The sequence below is a fragment of the Scomber scombrus genome, chromosome 2, assembly GCF_963691925.1.
Source record: "Scomber scombrus chromosome 2, fScoSco1.1, whole genome shotgun sequence".
Lineage (NCBI taxonomy): Eukaryota > Metazoa > Chordata > Actinopteri > Scombriformes > Scombridae > Scomber > Scomber scombrus.
This window is the reverse complement of record NC_084971.1, coordinates 9,569,807-9,577,789: the sequence shown is the minus strand read 5'-3', so window position 1 is coordinate 9,577,789 and position 7,983 is coordinate 9,569,807. Positions and strand designations below refer to the sequence as shown.

The following is a 7,983-nucleotide window of genomic DNA, read 5'->3' as shown; positions in this document are numbered from 1 at the left end:
AACATTAAAATTTTACATTTGTTCAGCAAATATCAAATAATGTTGTTTTGAATCACCTGTGATTTGCTCATAAACGTTTTAAGATGTATAAAATACTATAGATTGAATAAGAATTTGTATGATATGGTGGTGATGTAGTGTGTGATAGTTTCCCCTCAAAATAGTCTCTCTCCACTAAAAAAAAGTGCTTTCCTTCCTATTCCTTAAGATGAATGTTTTAGCTTCACTGTGCAGAATAATGTATATGCAGAGTTTGCCACGTTTTCACATTCATCTCTTGAAAGTAGAAAGAAAGTTTCTTTGGGCTAATTGAAAACCTGATTTAATGGCTGGGCCTGTGAACATGATGTCTGACATCACTTTGGATTGGAAGCCAATCCAAACTGTGATGAGGAAACCTAAAGCCTCCAGTGCATATTGAGAATGGAATTTTTTTTGTGTCCAGTAGAAAAACTTTAGAAATCAACAGGATAGATGTCTCGTATTTCACTGTAAAGTCCATTCTCAGTGTATGTACACTGCAGGCTTCATGTTTCCACATCAAACTTTTGTAGGTGAAATATTGGACCCGGATTGGCTTCCAAACCAGTTGTGATGGCACAAATTGCACTAATATTGAAATGCTGGTTTGGTAGATATTTCATATACTGTATATATGGACTGTAAGAGCCTAGATGAACATGTTATAAATCCTGGTAGATATACTGTATATGTGGACTATAAGACCCTAGATGGAAATGTTATAAATCCTGGTAGATATTATATAAAGTATGTGGACTATACGAGCCTAGATGAACATGTTATAAATCCTGGTAGATATACTGTATATGTGGACTATAAGAGCCTGGTTGAACATGTTATAAATCCTGGTAGATATACTGTTTATGAGGAATGTAAGAGCCTAGTTGAACATGTTAATCCAGGTTTTGCAACGGGTGTAGTGGAGAAGGGAGAGGGGGCGGGACCTCCGTTTTGATGTGACATCAGTAAACACCAATCAGGTGACTTGATCTTGCACGGTGGACGTTTTCCTTTTGTTGAACCTCGCACATGCGCACTTCATTTCGAAAATGGCGGCCGTGCAGGGTGGTCTGGTCGACACAGATGAAGAAAAAGACATAAAAACAGAACCATCAAACGATGGCTTTGGAAACAACAATGTAAACGACGGACGACTGCTCTCTACGTCCCCCGGGGCTACTGCTTCGGCTGCAGCTACCAAACCTGCGGTGGGAGCCTCGGAGGACCAGCAGACGCTACTCGCAGTCTTGCAATTCCTGAGAAAGAACAAACTGACTGAGTCTGTCGATATATTGCGTCGTGAAGCTGGATTACCGGAGGATTCATTGGATCTGAAGGGGGCTGATTCCTTCGGGGCAGGCTCTGGAGGTGCAGCGGGAGGTGGGGACGCAGATGGCGGGGATGCAAACTCTCTTCTCAGCCGGGTGACCATCTCATCCACCGCCGTAGTTCAGGCGCCACCCAAAGGTCCGTATCAGACCCAGCTGCTGCTGTGTTTTAATAAATGAAACATTTCTGCAAACGTTTCCTGTCAACATTAAATCACCTATAAGTTAGATACAAACTCCTACATAAAGTATTAATCACTTAGTGTACAGTTTAAAAAAAAATCGTGCTTACTCTTTTTTGGGCTTTAAGAAGGCTTTTAATTTGAAGCCAGTTCATTTCGGCGGGCAATTGTAAACGTTTGTGCAAAAGAAATAACTTTTTTTCAGGCATGCCTATTTTATGAAAGCTCGAATGTACTCTCAACTTGGCAAGTTTTTTTTTTCTCATAGTCTTCATCAGTGGCAGTGAGCTAGATTGGCATATAGTTGTCATCAAGTTAAAGGATTATTCTGTAGTTTAACTTTAAATTCAGGTGATGTTTAAAAAGACCATTTCCACATCTGGTATAGATAACTGCTGTAAAAATGAGATTGGACCAATCCAGTGTTGTTATTAAATCTGTAATTGGGCTAAACCAATGGTCAGTATTATAACTGTCCGTCTCATTCAACTTCTCTGTCAGCAGTGTCTGGAGAGGACCAGCCAGACGTCAATGTGGTTCTTTCGGCTTACAGCCAGCAGGGAGACCCACTTCTTTACAAGGTTTACTACAGTGGCTTGAAAAAGTTCATAGAAACTGTTTTGGACTGTCACCGAGCAGAACTGTCCCAGGTTTTCTACCCGCTGTTTGTCCACATGTATCTGGAGCTGGTGTACAACAACCACGAAAATGAGGCCAAGTTTTTTTTTGAAAAGTGAGTTTCCTTCACATGTTTTATGTTTTTCAAATTGAAAAGAGTTTACTTGCGTTAAATCTCATCCCTCAATAACTCCACTTCTTCTGTTTCTTACCCTCTCAGGTTCAGTGGGGATCAGGAGTGCTATTATAAAGACGACCTCAACATTTTGTCCAGCCTAACAAAGAAGGAGCACATGAGAGGCAATGAGACGCTGTTGGATTTTCGCACCAGCAAGTTTGTCCTGCGCATCTCCCGTGACTCTTACCAGCTGCTTAAGAGGCACCTGCAGGAGCGTCAGAACAACCAGATCTGGAATATCATCCAGGAGCACCTCTACATCGACATCTTCGATGGCATGCCACGCAGCAAGAGCCAGATCGATGCCATGTCTGGCAGCTTGGCTGGAGAGGGCAAGAGAGAGGCCAATAAAGCTAAGGTTGGCATCACACACACACACACACACACACACACACACACACACACACACACACACACACACACACACACACACACACACACACACGACGGGATCTGTGTCTTCTTTGTCTTGTTCGACGATCATGTTATAAGTCCTTGTTTCACCATCATTCGCTCTCCTGTAGGTCTACTATGGATTGCTTAAGGAACCAGAAATTGAACTGCCTCTTGACGATGAGGATGAAGAGGCAGAGAACGAGGAGGGTAAACCCAAGAAGAAGAAACCCAAAAAGGACAGTATGGGCTCCAAGAGCAAGAAGCAGGATCCTAATGCACCTTCACAGACTAGGTATGGATTTTTCACACTTACACTTTCACACTACTGGTTCATATACTGTAGATTCTCATCTCTTACCTCCTATCAGCTGACCCAGCTACAGCATTGTGCTACATACCTGTTGATAACCCCAGTTCATTATCTTGTTATTCAGGATCCCTCTTCCAGAACTGAAAGATTCAGACAAGCTGGACAAGATCATGTACATGAAAGAGTCCACCAAGAAGATCCGCCTGGGACCAGAGTGTCTCCCCTCCATCTGCTTCTACACTTTCCTCAATGCATACCAGGTCAAACCTCCATAATCACAACCATTCATTGTTTTTTAAAGTTAACCTGTGGAGTTTTTTTTTTTAACACTAATAATGCTGTCGGGCAGTGTTTTTATGAGTATCATCCTGCAGCCTTCAATTTCTTGTTATGTCTGGCCTTTGATTTAATGCTTTTTTCTCTGGTGGACAGTCGGTGGCAATAAAGTGCTAAGAAACCTAGCAATGCAGCAGTAAATGCAGGGAAGAAGCATGTTTGTAAACAATGCACCATTTAAAATATAAAATCATGTTTTTTAGGAAGGTCAGACTTGCTCTCACATGTTTGTTAGACTTTAAGAGTACATTCTGTTGGAAATACTGAATGTGGGAAAAACTCCACAGGTCATCTTTAACATGTATGTACATTTAAGAGGATGGTAGTCTGGACAGTTGATTGTAAACTACAACAGAAGTAATTTCTAATAATTACTGTCATCTTTTGCCCTGCAGGGTCTGACTGCAGTCGACTTCACAGACGACTCCAGTCTGGTAGCAGGAGGCTTCGCTGACTCCACGGTGCGAGTATGGAGCGTCACACCTAAAAAGCTCCGCAAAGTCAAATCTTCAGCAGGTACAGCGTGTGTCAGTGACTAACGATGACTGTGACCACCACAGCTTTCTTATCCAACAGTGCGCCTTACGATGAAGCTATCTTTATTTTTGCTACCGTTAGAAAATAATGAACTCCTTCCCCATCTTTTCCTTTCTCTCTTCTTCAAGACTTGAATCTGATTGACAAAGAGTCAGATGATGTGCTGGAGAGGATCATGGATGAAAAGACAGCCAGCGAGTCTAAGATCCTATATGGACACAGTGGCCCAGTATATGGTATCAGCTTCAGCCCAGACAGGTAAAAAGAACTAGAAAGATAGATACGGAAAATGAAAAAGTGACGCTATACCCATTTCCCATGTGACTATGTAACATAATTTCCTTTCACGGTAATTATTCTTTTTGCCTTTCAGAAACTACCTGTTGTCAAGTTCTGAAGACGGTACAGTCAGGCTGTGGAGTCTCCAAACATTTACATGTCTGGTGGGATACAAAGGCCACAACTACCCTGTATGGGACACCCAGTTCTCGCCTCATGGGTACTATTTTATTTCTGGAGGACATGACCGAATCGCCCGGTAAGAAGCTGCACACTTCCTTAGATTCTGTCCATGTTCTTCTCTAACACAGAGGATAACGTATTACAGCGACTCTGTCTGCTGGTGACTTTCAGTGGTGTGTTTTTGCTTTCTCCAACAGTCTGTGGGCAACTGATCACTACCAGCCTCTACGGATGTTTGCCGGTCACCTAGCTGACATCACTTGCACCCGCTTCCACCCCAACTCCAATTATGTGGCCACTGGGTCATCTGACCGCACCATCCGCCTCTGGGACGTCCTGACTGGAAACTGCGTGCGCATCTTCACTGGTCACAAGGTCAGAAGGGTCACCAGAGCTGTAACCTTCACATTTGCCTAGACCAGGCATGTTCAAACTATTCAATAAAGGGCTTTGTGCATGCAGGTTTTTGTTCCAACCGATCAAGAGCAAACATGATTTGACTAATCAACTGTCCGAAGACTGATATCAGTTGATTAAATGAGTCAAGCCTGGTGTGCTCCTGCTCGGATGGAATGAAAACCTGCAGCCACATGGTCCTTTAAGGAATAGTTTGGACATCTCTGGCTTAAACAATCCATTATATAGGACATCATTTGTTGCACATTGTTATTAAGGTCATATTATGACAGCCAACCTGTTGTGTGATTGTGTTTTCCATACACCCACATATTGCACAGCTGGCAGAATTGAGTGCTGCAGAGACTATCACTGAGCCAGTCTTTTAAACGTAATCTTTCAGGGTCCTATCCACGCACTGGCCTTCTCTCCCAATGGGAAGTTCTTGGCTTCAGGAGCAACTGATGGCAGAGTTCTGCTGTGGGACATCGGTCATGGACTCATGTTTGCAGAGCTCAAAGGTCACACAGATACCGTCTACTCCCTCAGGTTCAGCAGGGACGGCGAGATCCTCGCCTCAGGTGGGTGCTCCTCAATGTCTCTAAATATTTTAATTCAGTTGAAGATGTATTCAAATCAACTGTTGAACTAAATGTATTTTTCATATTAAACTTATTTGCTTAAGTTTTTAATTTACCTGTTGATTTTAGTGTGTTCACCTGGAGATATTGGCGTTTCTGAAATCATAGCTGCAGGGTACCATGTTTCCATCTAGTGGACAAATATTCAAAGCCTCTTGTTTTCTAGGCTCTATGGACAACACTGTTCGCCTGTGGGACGCCACGAAAGCATTTGATGATTTAGAGACCGACGACTTCACAGCAGCTACAGGACATGTCCATCTACAAGAGAACTCACAGGAGCTTTTGCTTGGCACCTACATAAGTAAATCCACGCCGGTCGTACACCTTCACTTCACCAGGAGGAACCTGCTGTTAGCCGCTGGGGCCTACAATCCATAAAACTGAATTATGAGAAAATAATCTATGGAAGCCTGAAATGAAGTAAACATCTGGTCCCTAAAGTCCAAGTGGGAATAAAATCAAACTGTTTTATCAGGTTACCTCTGGTTATCTAGCTGTGAATGAAGATTATAGTTTAGCCAGCTTGTGACCCTCAGTCAAGCTGATGTATTGCAGATATCCCCCTCGCCTGAGAAAAGTGCCATTGATGCTTAAGGACCATTTTGAATATCACTGCCATGAATACAGCTTTGCTCAACATGTGGCTGACATTTCTGTATAATAGTCTTTTATACTGGTGTAAATAAATAAAGTGTTTTCTATGTTTTGGGCATAAGTGTTTTTTATTAACATAAGCAATCCATACAGTCATACTTTTATTACAAGCACGTCCAGCTGCTTTCTCCCCTCCCAGCAGTTTGAAACAATGGTCAAAATGGACATCTGTAAAGACAAGAAGTGGAACATATCTGAATATATCAGCAATTTGCGATGGATGTGGAAACTAAACAGGACAGAGAGGTGTCACCATACTTACATCATCACTTTGCTGTGACAGCCTTCTTGGGCTTCAATTTGTAGATGAGGAAGATGCTGGCTATAGTGGCATATGTTGCCAAAACGCACTGGGGGAAAAAAAGTGGAAAACATGAGCACTGCATACATGGAGATGCTGCATGCGAATGAAGTTTATTTACATGGAAGTGGCACATTACTACAGCTAACTCACATTCCTCCTTCCTATGATCGTGTATGCGTTGAAGTACTTGGCAATGCCAGTGAACTGGTGCTGGGTTCCGGCGTCATGTCCTCCCATGATGGATTGGTAATGGTCCTACCACAACAAAGAAATGCGAATGATAATAGTACAGAATGTACACATTACACGTGACAATGGCAGGTGTGGAAAATCGTCAGTACCATTTCAGAAAAATAAAGTGTTACTATAGCCTATGTATAACTATAACTGTGTGCATCTGTAAACTACCTTATTACTAGTTACTGTAAGTGTAAGGTAAGAATCTGCAACTGTCTCAGTATGTTACTTAGAGAGACGAAGTTAGTTTCCGATTCGGGGTTAAGGGAAACATGACATTTATCGGCTAATCCGTTTTGCGTCACTTACACTAGTGAAACAGTATTAAACGTAGCAATTTAATTATATTTAAACACACTTTAAGATTTAAATCTTTATTTTGCTTATGAAAACAGACATAGGCTAAGGCAGTTTCACGGACTGCTTTTGCTCTAGGCCTGTTTTAATGTCTGCGTGGAGAAAACCTGCTGAAAAGAAGCAGATAAATCGTTCTTTTACTGGTTTCAAAAACAGAATAAAAGCTTCACCACTATGAAACTGCATTTTAATGAGTCTCTGGAGTCTCATTGTTAATCTAGTCCAGATTTGTTAAATCAAAGTATTGTAGTTATTGGTCTGGACCTGGTCTAATTTGGGCTCGTTTGGAAAAGGGTAGTCAAATCTGAGGTTTCCAGTTGTCATAAGCAAAAAGAGGTTTCACGAATCTGAATATGAATGTAAACATCGTTAAGACTTTTTGTTACGACGTCTAACACTGTTGCACAAGTGTAAGTGAAGAAAACCTTCGTCCCAGCTGAAGATCATACATGTTACCCTTGTCCTAAACTCCGAATCGGAAGCTAACTTCAGCGTCGTCTTCCATATACTGATATGTCAAGAGGCTTAAAGCGCATTTTAGTTAAACACTGCAAGGTAACGTTTTCACCTTACTATTATTTAATCATGTTACTAAATATATATCAGATTATTTGGCTCGTATTGTATTCAGCCTGACTTTGACCGGTCAATACTTGCTGGTTGACATGAGCCATAAGTACGTTCTCGTTAGCTTGCTAGGTTAGCCTGCTAGTCACTGCATTTTTAACTGTTAGTAAAATACTACACTGCCACAGAGAAGTTTAAAATATAGCATAGGGACCAGTCAGTACTGCTACAACAAAAATCATATAGCCTGATAGTTTTCATAAAGCATATTGTCTTACCTTTAGGCTACCACACGACCCTTTGCAGACTGAATGAGACAAGTGCCCTTCAACAGAGGCCGCAAAGCTAAAATTGCCAGGAAATCCCACCTACTCGTAGCAAGTCAACTGTGTCACTATTGGTCCAAAATAATGTCACTCAAATATACAACCAAAAACGATCCCTGAATGGTCAAGA

At 41.8% G+C, this 7,983-nt stretch overlaps 2 protein-coding genes across 3 annotated transcripts; one reads left to right on the top strand and one right to left on the bottom strand.

The window, feature by feature from the left end:
* Positions 1 to 1,070: 1,070 nt before the first annotated feature.
* Positions 1,071 to 6,111, top strand: taf5 (TAF5 RNA polymerase II, TATA box binding protein (TBP)-associated factor). 2 transcript variants are annotated; one of them, XM_062426683.1, is made up of 11 exons: positions 1,071 to 1,488; positions 2,036 to 2,264; positions 2,370 to 2,685; positions 2,852 to 3,015; positions 3,158 to 3,293; positions 3,765 to 3,885; positions 4,035 to 4,164; positions 4,280 to 4,444; positions 4,566 to 4,743; positions 5,168 to 5,345; positions 5,572 to 6,111. In XM_062426683.1, exons 1-11 carry the CDS (start codon positions 1,071 to 1,073, stop codon positions 5,784 to 5,786), a joined length of 2,250 nt encoding a protein of 749 aa, XP_062282667.1. In that variant the 3' UTR covers positions 5,787 to 6,111. The 2 variants fall into 2 exon arrangements, with proteins under 2 accessions (XP_062282667.1, XP_062282659.1); XM_062426675.1 differs by having other exon boundaries at positions 2,033 to 2,264.
* On the bottom strand, positions 6,112 to 7,889 carry atp5md (ATP synthase membrane subunit k). Its single transcript, XM_062426695.1, has 4 exons — positions 7,806 to 7,889; positions 6,517 to 6,621; positions 6,325 to 6,412; positions 6,112 to 6,230 (listed from the first exon to the last, which is right to left on the bottom strand). The coding sequence occupies exons 2-3, from the start codon at positions 6,601 to 6,603 to the stop codon at positions 6,329 to 6,331; spliced, it is 171 nt and encodes a 56-aa protein (XP_062282679.1). The 5' UTR covers positions 6,604 to 6,621; positions 7,806 to 7,889; the 3' UTR covers positions 6,112 to 6,230; positions 6,325 to 6,328.
* Positions 7,890 to 7,983: the final 94 nt, after the last annotated feature.

Excerpts from the sequence above, each read along its gene's own strand:
- atp5md (XM_062426695.1), bottom strand. The coding sequence starts at position 6,603 with ATGGGAGGACATGACGCCGGAACCCAGCACCAGTTCACTGGCATTGCC. Across the intron at positions 6,413-6,516 it reads CGATCATAGGAAGGAGGAAT|TGCGTTTTGGCAACATATGC; the intron begins GTGAGTTAGCTG and ends TTTTTCCCCCAG.
- taf5 (XM_062426675.1), top strand. The coding sequence starts at position 1,071 with ATGGCGGCCGTGCAGGGTGGTCTGGTCGACACAGATGAAGAAAAAGAC. Across the intron at positions 1,489-2,032 it reads AGTTCAGGCGCCACCCAAAG|CAGTGTCTGGAGAGGACCAG; the intron begins GTCCGTATCAGA and ends CTTCTCTGTCAG. Across the intron at positions 3,886-4,034 it reads CAAAGTCAAATCTTCAGCAG|ACTTGAATCTGATTGACAAA; the intron begins GTACAGCGTGTG and ends CTCTTCTTCAAG.